The sequence below is a fragment of the Amblyomma mixtum genome, chromosome 1 (genome assembly GCF_055824585.1).
Source record: "Amblyomma mixtum isolate Tamu chromosome 1, ASM5582458v1, whole genome shotgun sequence".
NCBI lineage: Eukaryota > Metazoa > Arthropoda > Arachnida > Ixodida > Ixodidae > Amblyomma > Amblyomma mixtum.
In genome coordinates, this window is record NC_143012.1 from 105,563,030 (window position 1) to 105,588,832 (window position 25,803).

The 25,803-nt window shown below is 48.9% G+C and overlaps 2 protein-coding genes across 3 annotated transcripts; one reads left to right on the plus strand and one right to left on the minus strand.

Moving 5' to 3' along the window:
• Positions 1 to 11,549: 11,549 nt before the first annotated feature.
• On the minus strand, positions 11,550 to 22,123 carry LOC149367428 (uncharacterized). Of its 2 annotated transcripts, XM_089555526.1 has the most exons (4): positions 18,256 to 22,123; positions 17,780 to 17,897; positions 17,480 to 17,716; positions 11,550 to 16,049 (listed from the first exon to the last, which is right to left on the minus strand). In XM_089555526.1, exons 1-4 carry the CDS (start codon positions 19,333 to 19,335, stop codon positions 15,937 to 15,939), a joined length of 1,548 nt encoding a protein of 515 aa, XP_089411652.1. In that variant the 5' UTR covers positions 19,336 to 22,123; the 3' UTR covers positions 11,550 to 15,936. The 2 variants fall into 2 exon arrangements, with proteins under 2 accessions (XP_089411652.1, XP_089411644.1); XM_089555518.1 differs by having other exon boundaries at positions 11,550 to 17,716.
• LOC149367429 (uncharacterized) lies at positions 19,712 to 23,667 on the plus strand. Its single transcript, XM_089574128.1, has 9 exons — positions 19,712 to 19,992; positions 20,086 to 20,225; positions 20,285 to 20,425; positions 20,456 to 20,657; positions 21,125 to 21,238; positions 22,421 to 22,507; positions 23,086 to 23,132; positions 23,187 to 23,415; positions 23,488 to 23,667. The coding sequence occupies exons 1-9, from the start codon at positions 19,803 to 19,805 to the stop codon at positions 23,619 to 23,621; spliced, it is 1,284 nt and encodes a 427-aa protein (XP_089430254.1). The 5' UTR covers positions 19,712 to 19,802; the 3' UTR covers positions 23,622 to 23,667.
• The last annotated feature ends 2,136 nt before the right edge of the window (positions 23,668 to 25,803 follow it).

Below are 25,803 nucleotides of genomic sequence, written 5' to 3' on the forward strand. Positions count from 1 at the left end.
AGAGAGTAGGCGAACAGGTAGGGCGCATGATCCGCCGCGTTTCCAACAAGCGGGGCGGTCTGCGGGGCAGGGACGCGCTTCGGCTCGTCTATGCCTTCGTGACTAGCCGGATCCTCTACGCCGTGCCATATCTCCGCACTACTAAGCAAGACGAGGTGCGAATAGACGCCGTCATCCGCAAGGCAACTAAGCGAGCCCTGGATCTCCCGGTGGCTACCTCTAATGCCAAACTCAAGGCATTGGGGGTGCTAAACTCCTACCAGGAGCTGCGGGAGGCCCACCTCGTGAACCAATACACGCGGCTCATGCAGACGGCCCCTGGGCGCCGCCTGCTAAACCGTTTACACATCCAACACGACTGCACTCCAGAGGAGGCGGAGCGTATCCCAGTACTGTGGCGCCATATGCTCTGGGTCTCCCCGCTCCCCCGTAACATGGACACCGACATGCACGTAAACAGGCGACAAGCGCGGGCTCGGGCTCTTGAGAGGCAACACGGCTCCCGACCTGGTGTATATTATGTAGACGTAGCAGGCCCATCGCCCACGGGATTTTACACGGCCGCTGTCGTTCACCAGGAAATGCACGTTGATGGACTCTCTTTTCGAGCCCCGAATTCAATGCGAGCCGAGGAAGTAGCGATAGCGCTTGCTGCCGCCCACGCCAATTCGAGAATCATCATTACGGACTCCCGAAAAGCATGTGATCATAACTTGGCAGGGGAGATCTCCCCCTTAGCTGCTTGTATTCTAAGACGGACTGCCACTGATCCAACACCCAAAAGAATCATTTGGGCTCCTGGCCACCAGGGCTTACGAGGTAATGAGGCCGCTGACGCGGCTGCCCGAGCGCTTACTCACCGGGCTCCTCATCCCAGCTCTTCTGGCTCGGAGACTAACCAGCCGCTGCTGCGATTCAAGGAAATTATAACGCATTATAGCGACAGCCACCGCCTTTTCCCGGCCCCTGCAAAGGGGCTGAGTAAGACGGAGGAGCGAACTTTAAGGCGCCTGCAGACAGGTACTCTACTCTGTCCTGCAATCTTAAAGCATTACGATCCTAACACAGTGGGCGATGCCCACACTGTGGGGAGACCTGTGATATCTTCCACATGGTGTGGGCATGTACTCAAAATCCCCACCTCCCCCCTTCCCCTACCCCTTCGAGAGAGGCATGGGAGACTGCCCTTCTCAACTGCTCCTCGCTTGAGTCCCAAAGGGCTCTGGTGAAACGGGCTAGAGACGGGGCATTGTCATGCGGTGTCCCGGACTAGGGACGCCGACCATGTAGCGGGGCCACTCTGTGGCTCCCAAACTCTATTTCAGTAATTAAATGTTTTCACCACCACAGGCCCGCACAGACGCTCCGCCTTGATTTTGGCAACGCTACGGGGAGATACTCCGGTGTCCTCGCTCACAGCACTCAGTACTTCCCGAACAGACTTCTCCGGAAAACGGATCCTGGTGCGGCAGAACACATTCGCAATTACTTGCTTGGCGTAGAAAGAGAAGTTTATTTTTTTCTAATGTCAACAAAAAATACAAAGCAAAACTGCTGAACTCAATGCTCTGATTAGTCAAGCACGAACCTTCGGGAAAATGCGTACAGGAGAGCTGGCCGCGGCCGCTCTCCTGGACGCCATTTTCTCAAAAGTGAAAGGGAGGCGGACGGAAAGAGTAAACACGGCGGCCAGCGGGGACAGCGAAAACGTGAATTGGAAAAAGACGACAAACGCAAAATACAAAATCACAGATCTCGACCGATTCGCTCGCAATAACATCGTTTTTTATCACGCTGATGACAAATGTATTATCCACAAAGCCTGTCGGCAATGCATTTATTTTTCGCTCACCACAAGCAACGCACTATTTTCTGTCACGGATGCAGGCTGCGCAAACAAGAGCGCTAGCTTTGATAGCGTTGCACTATAGTTGCACCTGATGTATGAAACGGAGTATAGAACACTCCGGAACAACGTAGAGTCGGCTCCGCCTGGATGCGATCAATGGAGATAAATCTAGGCGTGTCTTGCCTCACAAACAAAGCGATAAAGCGATGTGCCGGCAGCTTTGTAGAATGAACAAACACTACAAACATTGGCGGCATTACTCCCATCTCAAAGAAGCATCGACCCGATGCTTCAGCACATAATGCGGCCACAAACAACTAAAACGGATTGTGTAAACATAAACACCAAGGGTGTAAACAAAACATGGTTTAGCGCGAATAATAGGGCTTTAGACGGACGACACGGACAACTTCTGGTCGTACGCGGCGTCGCTGTGATGCAGTCATTTCGTCAAGGGCGACTTCATAGTTCAAAGGTAAAAATGTAGCGCAAAGAAACAAGGACACAGAAAGACAGACAACACACGGCAGCGATTCAGGCCAGCCGGAGCCCCGGAGAGCGACCAGTGGCCTTCCCAAAACTCGGCCTCCGGTGTAACGCTCTCTGGGTACATTTGGCTTCATCGAGCCGGGAAGCGCGACGGCCCGTCGCGCTCGACCCGGCGCTAATCTCACCCGCTTTCGCCGCAAGCGCACACGATATCGTTGCAGTGCTTAGACGGGATTCTGACTTAGAGGCGTTCAGTCGTAATCCCACGGAGGGTATAGCTTCGCACCACTGGTCTCTCGACCAAGCACGTGAACCAAGTGTCCGAATGTGCGGTTCCTCTCGTACTGAGCAGAATTACTGGTTGGTTGGTTTATGTGGTTTAACGTCCCAAAGCGACTAAGGCTATGAGAGACGCCGTAGTGGAGGGCTCCGGAAATTTCGACCACCTGGGGTTCTTTAACGTGCACTGACATCGCACAGTACACGGGCCTCTAGAATTTCTCCTCCAAACAAATTCCAGCCGCCGCGGCCGGGATCGAACCCGCGTCTTTTGGGTCAGCAGCCGAGCGCCATAGCCACTGAGCCACCGCGGCGGCGCTGAGCAGAATTACTATCGCAACGACCAGTCATCAGTAGGGTAAAACTAACGTGTCTCACGACGGTCTAAACCCAGCTCACGTTCCCTATTAGTGGGTGAACAATCCAACGCTTGGCGAATTCTGCTTCGCAATGATAGGAAGAGCCGACATCGAAGGATCTAAAAGCGACGTCGCTATGAACGCTTGGCCGCCACAAGCCAGTTATCCCTGCGGTAACTTTTCTGACACCTCTTGCTTAAAGCCAAAAGGATCGAGGGGCCCCGCTTTAGCGGTCTCAAATCGTACTGAAATTCAAGATCAAGCAAGCATTTGCCCTTTTGCTGTACGCGAGGTTTCTGTCCTCGCTGAGCTCGCCTTAGGACACCTGCGTTACCGTTTGACAGATGTACTGCCCCAGTCGGAGTCTCATTCCATGCTAAAATCAAAATAACGGCAAAAATAAAGTGGAATGAGAAAGAGCCTGCACCTGCGGAGCATCAACAGGCTTAAACCAATCAAAAATAAAAGAAAAGGGCCCAAATGGCCAAAAGAAGAATTTAGTGGGAAAAGCCGATTGGAAAAATAAAAATGGGCACGGTAACAATAGTGTCCGAAGGGCTCAGCGAGCACAGAGGGTGAAAATAGCCTCGGTGAGCTGTTTTATTGTGAAGAATGATGGTGAAGTTACAATGGTGGTGCCGGAAAGGGCAAAAAAAAATAGTAATAATAGGAATATGTGCATACATATAAATATATACAAAAAAAAACATGGATAATAATTTATACATATGTACAAATGTACAAAAAAACAAAAAAAAAAACAAAACAAAAAAAACCTATGTACAAATATATACATAAAAGCAAAAGAAAAAAAAGAACGAAAAGTATATAAATAAATGAATAACAAGGAGGAAACAAAAAAAAAGGAATGAAGGAAGCAAGTGATGGGGAGGAGAAAAGCAGGAGAGATGAACTGGATGATTCCCAGGCCGTGTAGGGCGGACGCTCTGACAGGTCTGAAAAGGATCGAGAGAGAAAAAAAAAAAAAGGAACAGAAGGCAGAGAAAAAAGAGAAACGATGCACGTGAAAAAGGTAAGGCTGATAGAAGAAGTGTGCAGGAGGGCTGAAAAAGGGAAACATATAATGAAAAAAAAAAAGGTGTAATGATTATGGCAGAAGTGAAACATGCATTGTACTTAAGCAGTGGTGGGGCGGACACAAGGTATCCACCTCGTTTGGCCAGAGAGGCCCCACCCACTGAATTAGTATTATGAGTGATGAGTTGATCTTGTGTAGTTTGGTAATAATGAACTGACTGTGGAGACGACACGTAGCAACAGGGCGCAATGGCGAGGGTTATCGAGCCAGTGGCGCCAGTGTGCTGTTGATGTGTGTCCCGATGGAGGTGTAGGAAGCTGTGTTGTTATGTGTTGTGTAAGTGGACAATCTGTAATGTAATGGTGGACATCTCCGTTCGAGTGGCCGCACGGACATGCTGGTGTATTTGTGAAGCCGAATCTGTGAAAGTATGCTGGGAATCGTCCGTGGGCTGTAAGTAGTGTAATGAGTGGTTTGGAAGGGGGGAAAGTGTTGGGTAAATTTAAAGTGTCGGGTACCCATGTAAATATCCCCATTCCCTCGTGATTGTTACGCCACCACGTGGCCCAGTTGACCCGAGCCACGTGGCGAAAGGATGTACGTATTGTGGTTTTGGAGATGTAAGATGCTCGTATTCGGGGTGATTTGTGTGCGCGTGAGGCAACGATGTCTGCAAGTTCGTTGCCCCAGAGGCCAGCGTGTGCAGGAACGTGGAAAAGTGAGATTTGCCTTGATGTTTTGATGGAATGTAGAAGTTGTTTGATGTTGTGTATTGTTGTGTCTGTAGTGAGGAGAGAAGAAAGAGCAGTGAGTAGTGAAAGGGAATCTGTGTATATGTGGATAGGTGTAGATCCAGGTAATTGTTGTGTGAAGTGTAGGGCCTCCCGGAAAGCAATCAGCTCTGCACCATAAGCTGATGTAGGGAGCTCCACCCTGAAGCGGCCGACGGATGATATATGGTTTGATGGAGTAATGATGACGAACGCGGCGCCTGCAGCCGTCGGTGTGTATGAGCCATCCGTGTAGACGTGGAACACCGGAGACGACGCCGCCGCCTCCGCCGCCGCCACGTCCAAACGGACGAACCCAAACGAAAGCACCTCCGACGGATGCTGGAGCGCATCATCAAACGGCCGGGCCACATCCATTGCACGGAAAGAATTTTGTCCGAATGTTGTGTCTAATCGTAGCACGAAGAGCCTGAACTCCGCATTCAACCTGTCGAGGTCGAACTGAAGCGGGGCCGCGTGCAAAAGAATTTGGAGAGCCCTTGTGCTAGTGGTGGAGTAGGCACCCGCCAACGCCATTAGCGGGGCCCGCTGCGCAGACACCAGCCGGGCTCGAAGACCCGAGTGGGGACACTCAGTCCACCAAACGGGGGAAGCATAAGAGAGGGCGGGCAAGACTACCTGCTGATAAAGTTCTCTGAGCTGGGCCGGTGCCGGTGCGCCACTCAACCGCAGGAAGGTCCCGAGGCGTGCGGCAAGCAGCTCGGCACGCTCCTTGAGGTGGTCGCCGTGTGCCAAAAACGAGAGGGTGCGGTCGAAGAAGACACCGAGTATCCGGACGGCAGGCCTGAATTTCAGAACCGTGCCGTCGAGACGAACGGTGGGAGGAGTGCGCCCCATGCCTCCCCTGGGAGGGGAAACAAGGAGGCAAACCGTCTTCTCCGCACTAATGGCAACCCTCGCCGTTCGCGCCCACGTCGCCACCCGGCCGAGTGCATCCTCCGCTAAGTCCTGTAGGACCCTCCTTGACGGTCCAGGCACAAGGACGACAACGTCGTCCGTGTACGCCTGTAGCGACACACCCTCTGGCATCGGCTGCTCGAGTAGTCCACGCACTACGATGTTCCAAAGTAGGGGCGACAGCGGAGAACCCTGTGGACTGCCTAAGGTGGGACGCGCAACCGCGTCGCCCGCTCTGCAGCGGTAGACCACCTCGCGGTCAGATAGAAAAGACCGCAGCAGCGCACAGATTTCTCGGGCAGCCCCAACGGCCTAGTGAAGCCAGGACCAGGGGGTGCCAAACACTGTCAAAAGCCCCACGGAAGTCGATTGAAACGAGTAGTGCGTGGAGACCGTCTGTCCTATACCCTCTAATTTTGGTTACGAGAGCGTGAAGAGCATTCACCGCTCCTCGCTGTTTAGTGAATCCGAATTGGTTTGTGTGAAGTAGATTCTCCCGTGCAAGAAAGTGATACAGCCGTCCGTAGAGCAAGCGCTCCAGCACTTTGCCCAGCGTCGAATTCATGACGATGGGACGATAAGATTGAGGCAAATCGGGCGGTCTGCCGGGCTTTGGAAGAAAAACTATTCTTCCGCGCCGCCAGACCGTTGGGAAATGACCCAATTTTAGGGCTTCATTAAAAATGAATGAAATGAAGTGAGGATGCATGTCCCATAGGGCCCGAACAACCCTGACCGTTAAACCATCTAGCCCGGACGCCGCGCCCTGGCGCAACCGGGCCACCGCCAGAGATACCTCTCCGACAGTGAACGGCGGATCATCGGGCCCCCCCAAGTCGGATGCCGCCGCAGCCGCACGTATGGAGGTGTGATGAGTGTCGTCTTGTGATGTGTCACCTGTTGCTGTTTGTGTATCGAGTAATAGTTGTGCTGTTTCATTTGTTGATGATGTGAGGTCACCATCGGGCCTACGGATGGGGGGCAGCACGACTGGTGAGCGTAATTTACAGAATGCTGACTGAAATGATCGACCGTAGATGGTCGATTTAAGTGAATGGCGTGCTAAGTTTCGAATGTTTGCGTCTCGTGCGGCTGCAATGTTATTTCTATATGTTCTGAGTGCAGTGTAGTATTGTGTGGTGAAATATTGTCTGAGTGTGTGATCTGTAGTGCGCTGATAATGGCGGCGCATGGCCCTGACCTTAGAGCGCTCAGTAGTCAATTCAGGTGTCCACCAATCTGTTGTGTTGGATGATGTGCGTGGAGCTGAACGTGTAGAAGAGTGTTTGTGTCTGAGGCGATCATATATCATGTAGAATTTGGTGACAATATGTTCCAATGAGGATGAAGAGGCGAGGTCTGCACCGACCACTGCTGTGAAAAATGATGATGAAGCCAATGCATTTAAAACGTGTGATGTACCGCGGTGCGTGAGGCGCCTCTCCTGACTCGACGCAACCGTGGAACCGAAGTGAACAATGATGTGTTTGTGTTCAGAAAATGTGATGGTGTCAGACACATCCCACTGGGTCACCGCCAACGCCAAAGGCGGCGACGCCAGTGTGACGTCTATCCAGCTGTTTGTGTATGGCGTGGTGTAAGTCGGAGGGGACGCAGGGTCATTTAAAATGATGAGGCCGGAAGCCATGGCGAAACGCAGGAGCTCCCCCCCCCCGCGCATCACACAGCTCCGGCCCCCCGGCGGCGTGTTTGGCATTGAAATCACCCGCCACCACTGCGGGGATCCCCTCCGTTAGTATTAGTGCGTGTCTAATGTCGTCTAATGTAGGGCTCATTGGAAAGTGTGGCGGTGCGTATGCGGTGACAAGAAGAAATGAAGCAGTGGCCGACGTGCAGACCAACGCGACAACGCGCGATGTAACTAAAATGGGGAAAAGATCGAATGCGGGGTGACGGGCAATGATGGCGCATCGTGGTTTCGAGGTGGCGTGAAAGATGGACCATTCGGGAGGTATCTCCTGCACTGTGTCCTGCCGTGTGTATGGATCGGTGACGAGTGCGAACGTGTGGTTGTTTTTGCTTAGTGATTCTACTAGTGCTGGGGTCGCGTTCCTGCTGTGGTCAAGATTGGCTTGTATAAATGAAAATTTAGGTGTAGTGGCCATGTGTGTGTAGAGAAACCAATAGTGCGAATGATAACGTAAGATTTGTATTGGTGCGAGTGGCGGAAGCGACCCCTGTGAGTGGTGACGTGTTAAAAGGTGTGGTGTGGTTTGGGCTAGGAGAGGGGAGTGCAGGGGATGACCAATGCAACATGAGGTGAATGATGCGAGATGAATGAGATATGTGTGACGCGTGTGGTATGTGTAGCGTGTGTAGGAGTTGGTGTGTTTGTGTTGGTTGTGTGGCACATGTTGAGTGCATGACGTATGAAAGGGATGAAACACATGTGACATGTGCGGCGTAAGGGGGGAGCCGGTTAGAGAAGAATAGGAGTTCGAGAGAGTTAGGTTGAAAAAGATAAAGAAGAAAAGAATAGTGGTGATTGAATGAGATGTGACGGTTGGATTTTGCGTAGAAGAAAAAAGAGGTCGAATCCTTGAAAAGAGGATGAGAAAAAATGTGTGTAACGGGACTGTACCGTGCCAACGTCGAAGAACGGGGCACAGCACAGTAAGGAAAAGAAACAGTGGAGAGGAAAAAACCGGCTCCCCCCAGGAACACCCAGAAGGTTACGGGATCAAGCTGCGCCATAATCTGTGCGGGAGCGCAACCTGTCCAGCCGCGCAATGAGGACGGGACACTGAGGTAAAAACGCCCTGTGAGGCGGTCCGTCCCTCCCCGCACGGCGGCAAGCAGCACACGCCACCGTCGAATCGTCCGGCGACACGGGGCAATCGGCCACCGTGTGCCCTCCTGCACACTTTGTACAGACGGCCCGTCCGGCGTCCCCACTCGAGCGACAATGACGGCGCGAATGACCATATGTGGCGCAGTAGGTACACATGGGGACGTGCAGGTCCTCGGCCACCATTGCCGAGGACCAGCCGATGGTAAGTCGTCCCCGCGCCAGGACTCTTTTGAAAGCCTCTCCGGGCAATGAAATAATGTGAGTTTTTGTGCCGTCCCTCGACCGAAAAGAGTAACGGCGGACGACCGTCTGTGGATCGAGGTTGAGGTCCGGATTTTTAGAAACGATGTTGCGGACCAAGTCGCCGTCCGCAACGTCAGGGTCCACACCCCAGACCCGTACGTGCGGACGACGACGCTCCGCAATCCGCACAGCAACAGCGGCGCGCGTGACCGCATTGCCCTCAACCGCCGCTCGCAGGTTTGTTATGGTGTCGCGGTCACGCGCGAGAACCGTGACCCCGGCGGCCGTGGGACGGAGCGTAACGGGCCCAATGCCCGCGTCTTCTGGAGTGATGTTCGCTTTGATTGTTTGAATGAGCTGTTGTGGTGAAGACGTGTTTGGTGTGATAGATGTCAAAAAAGCCACATGATTGGCCACTTGCCGCTCCGTTGGCGTGAGTCGCAGGCCGCCGGGGTCGGTAGCCGGTGGAATCGCCCCCATGCGCGCACCGGACGGTCCTCCAGTGCCCGCAACGACCTCCGCGAAGGTGGGTCGCGCAGGCGGTGGCGGGGCGACGTGCATGCGCGCCTCGGCGACGGAGGCCCTCTCCCGTGCGTCGGCGGACTCCTTCCGCTCGGCGGACCACATCGCACGGAGGACCTCCGCACGTCCGCGCGCATCAGACGCAAGCGCCTGGTAGCGGGCGCAACGGGAGATGACCTCCCCAAAGATGTTGGTGATGGCCACCCTGTGGGCGACCGGAATCTTGTGCTCCGCGGTGTTGAGGTACTGGACCAGTTGGTCCTGGAGAGCGGTGACCTCCCCGAAGTCGGGCATCGCCGCGAACCCCAGGTTGAGCAGGGAGGCCGCGGGAGGAGACGCCGGAGCAACGCCCTCTGCGCCATCGGTCCCCAGAGGGGGCGCGGGCGCAGGAGGTCCAGGTGGTGGTTGGACCCCTCCGGACGACTGCGGGCGCTGCGGGGACTCGGGGACGTCTGGATCTGCGACGCCCGAAACGAGAACGGCAGGCGGCGCCACATCCCCGCCGGGCTCGGGTAGGTTTGCCAAGATTGCGTCGCCGCCGTCCGAGAACGGCGACGAAGCGGCAGGCGAACGCGCCGCGGAAGCGGCCGAACCCGAAGACGGGTCAGGCGAGAGACGGTGAAGTGCCACCGTTGGAAGACCGACCCCCGACGGCGGGGTCGCGGGCGGCGATCGAGAATCGCTCATGGTTGCCGCCGCCGGCGAAAGCCAGCCAGGCAACCAGCGCGACAGGGCGGGGCCGGACCTAGGCGAACCCGTGCGCGAGGCTCAGAGAGCGCGCGCGGCCGCGAACTCGGGAACCGCCCACCGGGAACTGCGGGAACGGCAACCCGAAGCTGGCCTGCAAAAAGGGCCCGAAAAACCGCGCGGCGGCCGCAGAAGACGGTCGCGGGATGGACCGGGACCAAGGGCCGCAACCGGAAGTCGCGACCGGAACCGGCCCGGGGCAGCAGGACAGCCGAGAAGGCCGGGAGGACAGCCTCCTCTCCTTCTTCCTCGATGGCAGCCAAAGGCCGCCGCGGCTAAGTCCCGGGCCGCGGAATCGCGACGAAAATCGCGAAAAGCGGTTGAAAATCCGCTGGCGGCTCACCGCCCAGGTGAAAATTCAAAGTGGTTTGACAAGTACCATTTACAACAAAGTGGTTCCAGTTCAGAACCACTTCAATGTAAGTGGTACCACTTGGTAACCACTCCAGTGTAAGTGGTCTGCAAAGTGGTTCCACTTGATAACCACTTCAGTGTAAGTGGTCGGCAAAGTGGTTTCACTTGAAAGCCACTTTGGGGCAAGTGGTATCAGCTGGTGTGTCAAGTGGTCCCACTTGCTTCTGAAGTGGTCAGTATGAAAACCACTTGGGGCCTAGGTGGTCCCAGCAAGAAAACCACTTGAGGCTGATATGGTTCCATTTACATCAGCTAAGTGGTCAAGCTTAGGGTTTCTACAGCCAATACATCCAGGCATCACACTCATCAAGCTCAGAGATCACCTGACTGAGGTGGCTCCACTTTTGCCTGAAAAACAAGGGCGGGGGAACTGCTGGTCAAGTGGATATGTTAGTGGTCACAGCATCTCGAGCAAATGCATTGCACTGAAGGAAATCCCCACCCCTGCATATTTCATTCTGAATGAGCATTGTACCAGCTGTGTTTGTGTAATCACAAAGGGTATTGCACGTTGCACCACAGGCTATATACAGTGGCCCCACTGCACTGGCTAAATTGATAATCTATGTATAGAACAGAACAAGTACCAATCCATTCGTGCAGACCAAACATTTGAAAACGTATGGTTTGCTTTTGTGTTTCAAAAATATTACTAAAATGCCAAGTCCAGGTAAATCTTAATTTGGAATACCTCAGACAACCAATTTTGATTGCTTTTTATGAGATCAGTAAGAGGAATCTTTTCACTTGCGAATGTACCAAGATGTTGAATCACAACCAATAATGCAAACCATATTTGACATTTTAATACTAGTAAGCCAAAAAAGGTATTCCAAGAAAAAAATACTCGGCCACTCATAATGGGCATGAGATAAGGCCTTACGTGGAGCCTTTAAGAATCCATTTATATCAGTAATTTGCACTTACAGTTTTACAGGTAAATGATGGTATTTCAAATCAATAAGCTCAGAAAGAACACTCAATCAATGAGGGGAATAATTTTGATACAGCAATTTCTCGACATACTCGCAGTGGCGAAAACATTCACTTGAATGCAAATAAAACAAGCGCAGTTTTAAATCCTTTGCATGCCTTTGGAATCAGCTATAACCTTCAATAGTCAGATACAACTCAAGAACGAAGCAACAGATGCCCCTCAAAGGAGGTCCACCAACCAATAGCGTCCACTGATTCTTATGACGTCATGGTTAATCCCTCGGAGTGGCAGATGAAAGGCAAGTAACCATGGCTTCATCCGATCAGCCACAGCACCATAAAAATTGGTTGACGCCATTGGCTAGAGGGCCTCCTTTGTAGGGCATCTGCCGCTTTGTTCTTGAGTTGTCTGGCTGTAGTTAACCCGGCAATTGCTCAAAGCAAATGAATGGAGAGTTCTAATCTGATGCATTGCTTTCACATCACAGATGCAGTTTTATGTGGTACATACATCAAGGGCTTTATTCCAAACAAACAAGTTTTACTACACAAAGTACTAAAGCACAAGCAACAATGAACATTATACAATATATGGTACAAAATACTAATCCCATAATTTTTTTAACAAAATACACACAAAAACCTTTTAAAATGAAAAGTGCACACAATGAAAATCATAAGCCCAAGACTGCCACATGGAAAGAGTAAATATCGTAATGAAACCCCATAAATATATTAAAAGACAAAATGACAAGATAATTCTTGCAAAAATCTAAAGCCCATGTCCAAAATTTAAAATCTGCAATTTGCATACATCCCCTCTAAAAGTGCGGCACAGCTACATGGTCTGTTCTGAAAGTAGTAGGACTCATTTTTTTAAACAAAACTTATTCAAGAGAATAGTACAAACGATTACAATTTTTCAAGGTAGCACCCTTCCGCACCTACACAGAGAACATTAAGGAAAAGGCCTACAACCGTCCTGCGTTAGCAGCTCTCGCCAATCCATCTACATCCCAGGGAACGGGCAATTGCACAAGCTCAAGAACCTAATTCATGGCTAACACGAACCACAGCAAACAAGACATCTTAGACATATGGCAATGGAACTGCAGAGGCTATCGCAAGAAACAAGGCCTCATCAAACAATTCATTCAGACGCAGCTAACACCACCTGACGTTATCGCACTTCAAGAAACGGGCGCGACACCCACTCTCACGGGATACACATGCTACAACAGCCACATGACGGGAAAGACAGCCATCTTAGTGAGCAAGGCAGTCATAGCCATCAATCACGACAGCATACCCGACACTGACATTGAGCATGTGATTGTAGAGATCGTACCGAAAAAGAAAAGGAAAGGGGGAAGTGTATTCATCGTCAACGTGTACAGCCTCCCGAAGCAAAGAAAAGTAAAATTTTTTGAACTTTTTCACGGTGTCCACAGACTAGCGAAAAACAACACGCTAATCATCCATCTTGGGGGATTTCAACGCCATGGACAAGAGCTGGGGGTACAAAAAGGCCACCATTAAAGGCAAAACGCTAGCCGAGGTTGCAGATAACTTCAACTGCAACCTACTCACGGACCCAGCAACCCCTACCAGAATTGGAAATAGCGTCAGCATCGACACCTGCCCCGACCTCACATTCGTAAGAGGACTCGGACAAACACAATGGGAGAACCTATTGGAAAATTTAGGCAGCGACCACTACATACTCAAGACGCAAGTAACCTCAGACAGGCTGAGACGCCAGTTGGGCGCGGCAAAAATAACGGACTGGAATGCGTTCCGCGAAGCATGCGACAGCAGCCTTACCGATAATGGCATACAGTCGTTAGAGGAATGGGGAAGCAAGCTAAGGGATACGCAAGACAAGTACACCAAAACCATAAACCGAACAGCGGAAACACCCGAGCTGGACGGTCGGCTGCTCAAGCTTTCGGATGCTAGGCGCAGTCTCACCAGGAGATGGAAAAAACAAAAACATAACAGGAAACTCAAGCTTAAAATCGCCGAAATTACAGCGAAAGCAGAGGAATACGCCACACAGCTGGCAAAACAAAATTGGCAACAATTCAGCGATTCTCTTAGTGGGACGCTAAGCACGACACGGACTTGGCGTATCCTTAGAGCGCTCCTCGATCCGACTAAGACAAAAGCTGAAAACAATAAATCCATATACCGGTTCATTCACCAGTTCGAGGGCACTGACTCGGAACTCCTCGACAGATTGCGCACCAAATGCTTTGGCAGCACGAACCCGCCGACCTATACAGGGGAGTACCGGGGAGACGATAACGCTAATCTGGACAGACCCATCACACGAGAAGAGGTCTATGCGGCCATGCGAAACACCACCAGAAATACAGCCGCGGGAGCGGATAAAATAAACAACGCACTCATCCGCAACCTCAGCGATGTGCTGGTCGCTAAACTGACAGACTTCCTCAACAAACATTGGGAAGCTGAAACTGTCCCCGAGGAGTGGAAACATGCTGAAGTGGTGATGATACCCAAGCCAGGCAAGAAACTGCAGATAGAAAACCTCAGGCCGATCTCGCTTACGTCATGCCTGGGAAAACTATACGAGCGAGTGGTAACGCAGACTTCAAAACTACATGGAAGACAACGAACTGATCCCTCACAGCATGTTCGGCTTTAGAGCAAAATTATCAGCTCAAGACGTACTCCTCCAATTATATGAAGGTGTACTTCGGAACGTTCCTCGGGACGGAGAAAACGTGATAATGGCCCTAGACATCAAAGGGGCTTTTGACAATGTGAGCCACGAAGCAATCCTTACGGGCCTGGACAACCTGAACTGCGGGCGCAGGATTCACAGCTTCATCAAAGCATTTCTATCCAGCAGAACTGCAACCATCGGTATAGGAGAACTTCGGTCCGAGAAGTTTCGAACGCCTAACAAGGGAACACCTCAAGGGTGGGTCATTTCACCCACGCTATTCAACGTGGCCATGATCGGACTGGCGAAGCAACTAAAAGAAATTGACGACATCCACCATGCCATTTATGCCGACGACATCACAATATGGACTAACACTGGCTCACTCGGCGAGAAAGAGGATAGGCTACAAGAAGCGGCCACCTGCGTTGAAAACTATGTCAAAGCAAGAGGGCTAGCATGCTCGACCGAAAAATCTAAGCTCTTATGGGTTTGGAGAGGAAAACGGAACCGAACAGTCCCTACCAGTAAAGAACTTCGACTACAAGTTTACCTCGAAGGAGAACCAATACCAGAGAAGACACTCATACGGGTACTAGGGATGTGGATACAGTCAAATCAACGCTGTACTCACACCCTTGCGCTATTAAAGGCATCTACACTCCAAGTGGCCCGCATGATTACGCGCATCTCACACAGACGTCATGGCATGCGAGAAGAAGACACACTCAAGCTGGTCAGGAGCCTAGTGGTCAGCCGGGCGACATACAGTCTCCTGTACTACAATCATATCAAAAGTGAAATACAACAGGCGGACGCGATTTTACGCAAAGCGTATAAAACCGCGCTTCGACTACCCCATAACACCTCAACTGAAAAGCTCTTAGCCTTGGGACTGCACAACACGTTCGAGGAATTACGGGAAGTGCAGCATGTTGCCCAAATGCGCAGACTACAGCAGACACCCACAGGCAGAGTTCTTTTAAAGAAACTGGGCTACACCGAACAAATTCGAGAAATATTGAGAACTAAAACGATCCCCGATGAGTACCGCAGCACGCTCAGGGTGGCACCAATACCAAGAAACATGGACCCGAACCTCCACAAAGACCGAAGAGAGGCAAGGGCCGACCGCTTACAGAAAACACACGCATCCCATGATACAACAGTGTATGTCGATGCTGCCACATATGCCATGACTAGGGGACAAGGCACCAACAACGCAGTGGCAACTGTAGTCAACTCGGAATTACACGAGATTACCAGCACCTCCCTGCAAGACTGCACGATAGCTGAGGCTGAAGAAGCGGCCGTCGCTCTAGCGGCAGCGGAGGGCTATCGGACTGGGCGGTCACTGACAATTCTTACTGATTCACAAGCAGCCTGTCGCAACTATCTTTGCGGCAGAGTCGGTCACAGAGCGCTCCGCATACTCCGCTCTGTAGACTGCAAGACGCAACAAACACATGCAAAACCACACAAGCCGATCAAACATAAGATCATCTGGGTACCGGGGCACACGGGGGTGGCAGGAAACCAAGAGGCAGACAGGATAGCTCGAGGATATACTAACTACCGAGCATCCAGCGTCAACGACCTTGAGGAATCCCTGCCAGTACCTCAGGAATACTCGGCCATACTCAACAACTACAAGGGCAGCAGGATGCGGTACCCACCACCGCACAAATCTTTAAACAAAGAAGAGGCTGTCACATGGAGACAACTTCAAACGGGGTCATATCCAAATCTAAACACACTAAGTAAAATTCACCCCACACTTTACGCACACAATTGTCCGTGGTGCCATGAAAAACCTACACTGTATCACATCACATGGGCATGTCAAAAAGTCGACATCGTCCTGCAGTTATACAAAACCCAAGTGTGGAGCAATGGGAGGGTCTGCTCTCCAGCGACTGCCGCGATGACCAGATCGGTTTGATACGGCGAGCTCAGCTGACGCCAGCATCCAGCGGAGACCTAGAATAGGGGCAACCGACCGTTGCGGAGATGGATTCATCTGACCGCATAAAAAAACCTTGTGCTAGAGCTGAATAAAGTTATCCTATCTATCTATCTATCTATCTATGGGCAGCCATGCGTGTGATGTCACTGGACACACGGACGTTGACCTAATTGGCTCTGCGTGTGTTAAATGACAGAATTTCGACCTTGCTTTTGGTCATTTCAAACAAATAATGACCTAAGCAGTCACATAGTTGCAGTTTATCCAGTCAGCACGCACGATAGGTTTTGTGGCAGTATCCATATGGCATCATAGGTCTGTCTGTTGTGACGTCATCATTTACGTCTACTCGCTATTAGCAAAATGGTTTTTTGTACCAGATTTTTTGTAAGTTGCCCTTTGACATAAGTGAAACTGGTTACCTTTCCTTAAGACCATTCATACTTGTTGCACAATTCAGCGAATATAACCTCATTGTTTATCTCCAAGTACATACATGGATGCATGGGCTCACAAAGTTTGTACAGCAGCAGTGTAGGGTGCTTGTGAGCGCGTTTCAAGTGACTTGCGTCTCCAAAGTCAACAACATCATAGCTACATGACATAACATATACGCTGCAGCTTCCATCAGCTGCAGTCAAAGACACAATCCTTTCTGCCCTAAGGTAGACATCTCCCAGTTTCAGGGCTGTTGAATCCCGCTTTGACGGAGCCAGATACTGCATGCTGTGGATGATGTGACCAGAAATTCTCACTCTATCATGCTCGACAATCTGGTCAAAAGCATCAGGGGTCAGCCTTCTCACAAGCTCACAAAGATGCTCAGGTACCGCTTTAGGCTTTCTAAGGGTTTGCAAAGCACCTGGTTTTTCTTGGTTTTTTGTCAGATGCAGCTGAACTTCTTGCGAGGCCATGCTCCTCAGCTCAAAAAATGTGCTTCTGAGTAAAACACGAGAAAAAATCTGGAAAGCCACTCCATTCGATGATGATATAAGCTTCAGAAGATGGCCCATGCTAGACTCATATGGAAAGCATGACAGTGCCCATAATGGCCCATGAAGCAGCACACCTTTTGGTAGATTCAGCAGTGTATGAACATTCGATGTCATCTGTGCTCCGCCATACAGGTATTCGGTCATCACGACGAACTCCGTAAGCCTCACAGTGCTCATATTAATGTCGTCAGCGGTCACACAGGTTTTGCACAACATATATAGTGCTGAACAAAAAAGTTCAAAATGCTTATAGTATTCGTCAGGCAAGACATCCTTCAAACAAGGCAGGCAGTAGTAGAAAACCCAACACTGCCACTCAGCTGCCTTCCAATATTTGCGGAGTTTCAGGGCACGTGGTGGCCTATTGAAACACTGTGGCGGCTTAAGACCACAGAGTCGTTCACTGACTATAGACTGCCGCTTGGGATCACCAATGTAGTATGGCTCACCATTGCCTGAAAGCCACAGCTCGGTAAACTGGCGGGCAACACCAAGCATGGCACAGTGCATATAGTCTGGATTGAAGCTCCACACTATATCAAATCCTGGTACATTAACAAGTGGTGAGGGACCTTTCACACCACGAACTGTGCGCTGGGTTGTTGCAGCTTCCTGCATGTCCTTCAGCATACCCAGCTCATTGCGGTCCTCGACGACACCTGCACTGACCGGATACTTTACGCACCCTGCAAAATAAATAACGCCACTAGTTAGCCTCTTAAAAATATCACAATTAAATTTTAGTTTACCATTAATGCAAACTCCTGGGTGAAGGCACCATGAGCAGCCATAGTAACCATTGAACTGCAGGACATTCTGCATTGCAGCCCTTGCAGGGGCGTCTGCCACGCAGCTAATGCAGTACACCTAGAAGAGATGGTGAGTCAACAGTGCATCAAATATGGAAAAGAATGATAACACAGGAAAACATTTATCTAGAAGCATCTAGCTGCCGCTATCAGAGCTTATTGCATGCATTAATATTATTAGTACAATGTCAGGCAACGCAGATTTGGGCAGACCATCCAGAAATATTGAAGCTGTCATGCAGATTGCATATAAGTGTTTGAACAATAACTGAGTTGCTTTAATAAATTCGGGAATTAATTATGGAGCTTGTACATGCTCTCAAAGCTACGTGCAGCTAGGAATCACAGACAAGTGCCTTTTGCATTTCTAGAAAACAGTGCTTCCATATATCGCAATAAATATGCAGAAAACTTACCTTGGAGTTTACTGTTATATCCCTTGCTTTCCAACTGATGCCATCTTGAGCCAGTCTCTTCATTTGCAGACAGAAGGCTTCAAGAAGTAGCGTCATATTTGGATGCTTACTGCCATACCACAAAAGTGGCAGAACGATTGACCGCCATCGTAAGAAAGGTGGCAATTCATTGATGGTCAGCTGTACTGGCCAAATGGCATAGTTTGCGGATTTGAAAACAGGGCTGCCATCTGCATTCAGCGAAACAGTCAAATCGTGCTGACCACAATTTAGTTGAGCACGCTGCTTGCGATAACTTTCCCCATCAGTCAAATCTGATTTCCCTGTCTCCCTGGGTGAATTCAGGCTTTCAAGGGATTCCGCCAGCTTTTCTCGTACTGTTTCGTCCGCGAGAACCGAGGCTAGCTGAGTCTCCAGTGGCAGGCCAACGAAGTAGCTGCCCTTCGAAATTAAATCTCTTCCGGAATACTTTTCCCCACACACGGAACACGTCGGCGAGATGGCCTGTCTGGCTTGCAGGTTGCCTGGTGTAGTTTCCAAGAACGCTTCACATGCTGGGCAGTAAAAATGAAAAGTAATGTCATCAGGAAAAGCACCTGCAAATTTCCGGAAGAGGTATTTGCTATCAGGTAGACTGCTTGTTCCTAAAAGCTTGTTTTGCAATTTCAGCAATCTTTCGATACTTGTCCATGGTAGGCCTTCTTCAATCGCATAGTCCATGATTAAAACTAGAGCGTCTCCAACGGACAGCGAAGTTCCATTTCCCAGCGGGGTTAAAAATTCGACGAATTGTCTACCGCAACCTATTTGCGAAGGGCCGGATGAAAGAGAATTCCCAGCGCAGTACTCTTCATCTGTACAGTCCAGATCATTCACAGAATAGTCCGGTTCATCACAGAGATCGTACGCGGCGGCAGTACCAGAAGCCGAAGTCTGCGTGCTTGATGCTGTCGCACTGGTGTGGCTGGTGGAGTCGCCCTTCATAAGCCTATGCGCCGTCGACCTCGGAATGTCCTCATAATCCGCGGCATTTGGCTCTAGGTACCGCTTCCGAGCCCTGTGCTTTTTTGCAGTGGCCATTTTTTTTTTTTGAAGCAGCCTTCACAAACCCACGACGTAAAAAAAGAGAACAGAAGCAGCACTAAAAACAACCACAGATCAAGCCATGAGGCAATGATCAAACCACAAAAACACAAACTAGCCAAACGTTCCGAATGTAACTGGATTGGATTCGAGCGTCTCCCCCCCCTAAATACACGGTAGTGGTATGACGATCGTTACTCATGGTGAAAGCTAGGCATTTTGCTGTTTTATTTCACACACTGCTTGGTAGAAATTTTTAGGCACTAATAAATTTATAAAGCCGCTAAAGACAAGAAGAACGCGAGCAAAAACATATGCTGGGAAGCCTAATCCAACAATAGCCAAGCCAGCCGGCCAAACTAGTCGATTTCCCATGACTGCGATACCGCGCGAGTTGCACGTGTAGGCTTGTGTACGTACGTACGGTGTGACGCGAAACGTTGAAGCCACGCGTAGTTACTGAAATGTACGCTCTGCTGCGATTCCTCAATGATCATGACCGAAAGGTGCATGCTGTTCCTGTCGCGAAAATTAAAGACTTCGCGCCAGCGCATGACAAGGATTTCGATGCGAAGCAAGTGTACTCGGCATTTTGGGCTGATCCACATAATGAGAATTCCGGTCACTATTCAGCGAAGATTTTGATGATGGCAGGTAAGTTGATTTCCATCTTGAGAACCGTTCCTTTGATATCAACCTTCAACAAAATCTTGAACCTAACTACTACATCTATCTTATTTTTTATAGAGACTGAAGAAGACCTGCGCAGAAAGCGGGAGGCAAAACGGATTCGCACGGCGAAAATTCCGGCCTCAGAATATGAGGTTGATGGGAGTGATGACGATGGAGTGTCCTCCCAAGCTACCCAGTCACGGAAGGGGAAGCAGGTACCCGTTCATTCGAGATCGAGATTTTGCAGATTGTAGCAGTCATTGTGTACTTTCAGGAACATAAGAAACAGAAACAGGCTGCAAAAAACAGTGCATATGCCAGTATTCTGAAGGCACAGATCGAAAACTCGAAAAGAAAGAACGAGGAAGCCACCGACAGCGGAGGTGTAAGTTGCACGTACTGCTCCAAATTTTATGGGAATCTTCATTAATACTCAGTTTCCTTGCAGACCCGAAAGAAGCAAATTCTGTATGCAACATCTGACAGCGACACAGATGACGGCGTCGTGGCAGAATCTGATCTTGTTCTGGCGAAACAAGATGCCAGACACTGGCGCCAGCGTTACAAAGATAAATGTGCCGAAAATGCCAGGCTGCATGACATCATCAAGTCACAGATGACATTGATTGATGGGAAGCTCCTCACAAGTAGGCTTATCACGGGTTTACTCTATCTTTAGTGATTATGCTGAATTTGGCATTGCATGCTAATAGCTTTATCATGGTCTCAAATGTAAGGGAGCTTTTATAATTTCTATAAGCTGCTGGCAATGTGGAATTTCAGTCTATGTTTTCTGCAGCACAAATATTTTGTCCTTTTATGGAATAATGATTGTCTTGCCTCAATTACCTCCAACAGCAGTTTTATTGGTCATTTTGGAGAATCGCTGTTTGCATGACGGTGTGTTTACTGTGTGGTTTTATATTTAACACGGGCAATGATTCTCAAGACGCTGATACAAAGAACAAGCTGCCCTATAAACTACTTTAGTGCATCTGGCCCTTTAGGCAAAATTAATTAGTATAATCTTGGCCTTTCTTTGTGGAAGCCATTTGGCCATAGTGAAGCATCTTAAGGTCTTTGTGGTGTTGTTGAACTCCTTTTCTTGTTTTAGTGCACGACTTACTAGAGGCCCAAGTGCAGCCCATGCTGTCAGGTGAAACCAGTGTGGAAGATGCCCTCGTGCAAAAGAATGTCCGACCCTCATACAGCACCCAACCCAGTTTTGGTAAGTTGGTTCATAGATTTTAGCTGTGGCTGGTGTATCAAAATTGTGGTATGTGTTTTATTTTAAGGCTTACAGCATCCGCCGAGGGGTACCTACTATGCATGGGTTCTCTGAGTGAACGGTGATTTCCACTGATGGTGTAGTGCATGCGGACAGCCTTTCACTTAAGTAGACAGGGGATATGCAGAATTCGAACATATTCGCTTGCACCGGTAAAGAGAAGCCCGTTTGTCTTGAAGTGACGGAACAGTGCAAGGACAGGGCAGAGAGACCGAAATAATGAATGACACACATGGGCGCTGATTGTCATCTGAAAAAGAGGTAACACATTAATAGGAGGGTTTGCACAGTAACTGGAATTGAGTGTATAATCACGTAAGTGAATAAAAAAACATGAAGTTGTGGATGATGAGAGCGGTAGAGGCAAAAAAGCAAAAAAAACTGGGGCGTAGAGGGCCATTGCAAAAACAGCAAAATGAATACAAAAACATCTGATGCTTGAAAGTGGCCAGAAAGGGCTAAAAGTCTTTAAAATTGAAACGGAAAAAGTTAATTGATCAAGCACATAGGAACAGTGAAACATCTCGAGGCAAGTGACTGCTCACAATGCATGCTCAGCTGCGCTTATGAACTTCATTGTCAGATCGACGATGTGCTGACACAGTGATCCTTGGCACGATGGATTTTCATTTATCTCCCTGGACGTGTGATCTCGTCCTTTGTTTATGCGAGGGCCATCTACACCTCACGGCTTTTAGTGTATTTAAAGACTTTCTAGCTTTTTTGGCCGCTTTTAAGCATCAGATTCCGTTTTTAATATGTGTCTGTTGTTTGAACAACAGCACTCTACACCTATCAGTTTTTTTTTCCAATGTTTTCGCCTCGACTGCTTTTATCTTTCACAACTTCATGTTTTTTATTCACTTACGCGACTGTACACTGAATTTCGGTGATTATGCAAACCCTCATATTGAAGTACCACCAATTTTTTTCTTCCACTATACAGTCTGCTGTCCGAAATAAAATTCAGTTGATAGTCATAGTCCATTTGTGTCATTTATTGTTTCGGCCTTTTTGTCCTGTGCTTGCACTGTTCCGTCACCATGCAGAACCAACTAGCATGTTAACTCGCTCTTCTAAGTTCTCTTGAATTTTCAAGCTCAACAGTTTATTATATTTCAGGTCTTGCAACTACCAGTCGTGACGAGAGTGCCAGTGCCACACATTTCAATGAGGAGTTGGACGCTGCACACACGTCACCATTACCTGGTAAAATAATATTCTTTTATGTAATAGCTAGAATTCAGTTCATTTTTCTCAGTGAATCTCAGATGCGATTTATCATCACTGTGCTCTGCCCTAGGCCTGGAAAACAACCTGCCACAATCGCAGCTTTCCTGAGGTAACCATAAGGCTTTACCGGAGACTAAACTTGGTATACTGCATGTTACCTCTATCTTGTTCTTCTGTTTCTGATTCCTTTTTTTGCTATCGCAAGACAAGGTTTCTGGGTCACTGAATTTTCTCCATGCAGCATGTACGTTGTTGAGTCACGTTTGAATCTTCATGACCATGTGTACCATAGCACAGCAGGCCTTCTACCATTCAGCCATCTCATCCTTTGCCATCCCCATTTCCTTTTGCCTTCAATCTTTCCCAACATCGAGGTCTTTTTCAGCGGCTCCTCTCTTTGCATTAGGTAGCCAAAGTAATTATTTGGCTACCTAATGCAAAGAGAGGAGTCGGTCTTGGCCTTCCAATGAGCAGCCATGCCTGATTACCGCTAGTACTGACTGGTTTTCAAGTATGTAGTAAAAAGCTAATGCCCGAAATTGGGTTTTTTTCAGACTGTGATCCTGGAACGCCAATCTTCACTGACTGTGGCGATGGAAGGGTAAGCATACGTGCAGCTTGGTCAACAGCAGTAGCTGAATTTCACTCTTTGCAGTTTCACTTGAAGAGAGGAGTGACTATCAGTGAAGCACAAGCAGCAAAAATTTTCAACTCAAAAAACCAAAAGCCGAAACTAGTGGCTAAAGACACTGCACAAGCCTTGTGGGGTTCCGCGGTTTTGGCAAACAGAACATATGGCGGCAAGGTGGCCCCCAGGGACAGAAAAAAACCTGGTGTTGAGGCGCGCAAAGAATTGACTCCGGAGAAAGTCCGCCTCGTCATTGGTAAGTGAAATTCCAGGTGCTTTCAAGCATCTTATATTTATAAATTCTAATTTAGCAATTACTACTTTTCAGAAACTGTCACCCACTGGGGTATGCTCAGAAACGTTGATGTGACAGGCACGGTGCAAAACATGTCATCTGCGCTCTCTGAGAAGATTCAGGATACGCGTAGGAGCCTCAAGCGTCATCTTGAAAATGCATCCTAGTTACACTATAGGCCCTGATGATGAAATAAAATGTGGAACTGACCAACACGCATACTGTGCTTTAATTTCCATTCTTTTTTCAGCACCACTTGCAAATGGTTTTGAACAGGAACCACTTGCAAGTGGGACCACTTGCAAGTGGGACCACTTACAAGTGGTTTATGGAACAGGTACCATTTGTAACTGGTGCCACTTGCAAGTGGGACCATTTACAAGTGGTACCTGTTCCATAAACCACTTTAAAGTGGTCCCACTTTGGATTTTCACCTGGGCGGGGACTCGGTCGAACAGGCCCGGATCGTGAACAGGGCGGCCGAGGGCAGCCCCGAAGTCGCAGGGTGGTAGAGAGCCGATTCCAGGGGCCAGAGGCCAACCCCACCTCACAGCAGGTAGAGGACCGCGAGGCAGCCGCAGGAACAGGTCGCGGTGGCTCCGCGAAGGTCCGGAACCGCGGGCCGCAGGTGGAAACGGCGCCCCGAAGGACGCCAGGGCAGCGGGGCAGCCCAGGCAGGAGATAAACAAACCTCCTCTTCTTCCTTCACGACCGCGGCGATCGAATGCCGCGGTTTCGCAAAAAACCGCAAAAAAGCGGTAAAAACCTCAAAAAACGGTTAAAAACCGCTTGCGGTCGCGAAGGGAATCGAGGGAGATCGAGAAATTTCAGTGAGGCTGCAAAAAGCAGCTCACAAATAACAGTAAGGGCATATGGGCCAGATGGGTGGGGCCGGGTGGGTGGGGCAAGTTAAGCCTAGCCAGCGGGAGCTCCCAGAAACACGTCTGTTCGCTCCGAGCCGCTCGGAGCGAACCAGAAAAACAGAACAGAAAAAGGAATTTCGTGGAAAAAGCCAATTGAAAAAATAAATTGTGGGCACGGTAACTGAATGGGTGTCCTAAGGGCGCAAAGAGCACAGAGGGATGAAATATCCCCGCGTGAGCTGATTTATTGATGAATGAACAAAATTTATTAAGATATGAGGGTGCCCAAAAAATAAAAAAACACAAGAAAAAAATGAAAAATGAGCATGATGTATCTAGTCCGTCGGTCAATATAATGCTTGATAATGAACTGGGAAGGGCAAAAGGAAGCAGGCAACCTGAAATGAAAAAAGAACAGGAACAGAAACTGAATCGAAGAAAGAACAAAAGGAATGCAGGACCACCCCGCCCATTGATTACAAACAAGGAAATAAGTGTATAAAACCTTAAAGGAATGAAAAAAAGGAAAAAACTACAAAGAAATGAAAGTGAGAATGAAATAGAAAACAAATGAACCGACATTTAGAAGAAAACAGGAAAGACAGGGAAAAAGGAAAAGAAAGAGAGAAAAGAGAAAGAAAAAAAAAAACAAAACAATTCCAGGAAAACAGCAGGGAAAAACAGAAACAAAGCAATACCAGGAACAAAAAGAAATGAAATCCCTTTCGTGCACAAAATAAAATGGAATATGATATTTACAGCAAGAAATTAAAGAAGGAAGTATATAAATACAGAAAAGAAGAAAAAGAAAAACTAGAAATGAAATCAAGAAATACAAAATTAGCTAAAAACAAAGAGAAAAGAAGACGAGAGAGGGAAAAAGAAAAGAAAGAAAAAGGAAAGAGAAGGGAAAAGAAAACAAAAAAACATGAAAAAAAAACAAGAAACACACAAAGAAAAGATAACCAATCACACATACATTCACACCCAACAAACCACAGCACGCACCCGCCAGAAGGGCGGACATAGAAATGTCCACCTCGTGTGGCCAGAAAGGCCCCCCGAGCAGGCACGAAACTGTGGCAACTAAAGGCGCCGCTTTTCCCAAAACAACTAAAAACACATCACACTCTGCAGAACGCGCTCCAAAAACACCTGTCAAAGGCAAAGAAGACAGGACAGTAAACTTTGCCTGAAAAAACAAAGAACAAAACGAGGTATGGAAAAAGTAAGAACTGTATACGATAAAGGAATAACGAAAGAACGGAATAAGCCGAGACCCGAGCAAAAATAAGAATATAAAAAATATATTTTAAAGACAAGAAACTGTAAAAAGAAAAAGTAAACGGCAAGAAAAGGTAAACGGCAATGATAATCAAACAGAAATTTAAGAATCTCCTGCCCTCAAGACCTACAGCCAAGAGCATGATGGTACTTCAAACAAACAAGAGTAAAAAAGCATACAATGAACCAACTGCTTTTTCAG

Bases quoted from the DNA above. Each gene is read 5' to 3' on its own strand.
- LOC149367429 (XM_089574128.1), top strand. From the start codon at position 19,803: ATGTACGCTCTGCTGCGATTCCTCAATGATCATGACCGAAAGGTGCAT. The intron at 20,226-20,284 runs GTACCCGTTCAT...GTGTACTTTCAG, and splicing joins AGTCACGGAAGGGGAAGCAG to GAACATAAGAAACAGAAACA. The intron at 23,133-23,186 runs GTAAGCATACGT...CACTCTTTGCAG, and splicing joins CTGACTGTGGCGATGGAAGG to TTTCACTTGAAGAGAGGAGT.
- LOC149367428 (XM_089555518.1), bottom strand. From the start codon at position 19,335: ATGGCCACTGCAAAAAAGCACAGGGCTCGGAAGCGGTACCTAGAGCCA. The intron at 17,898-18,255 runs GTAAGTTTTCTG...CATCTCTTCTAG, and splicing joins ATATAACAGTAAACTCCAAG to GTGTACTGCATTAGCTGCGT. The intron at 17,717-17,779 runs GTAAACTAAAAT...TTTATTTTGCAG, and splicing joins CCCAGGAGTTTGCATTAATG to GGTGCGTAAAGTATCCGGTC.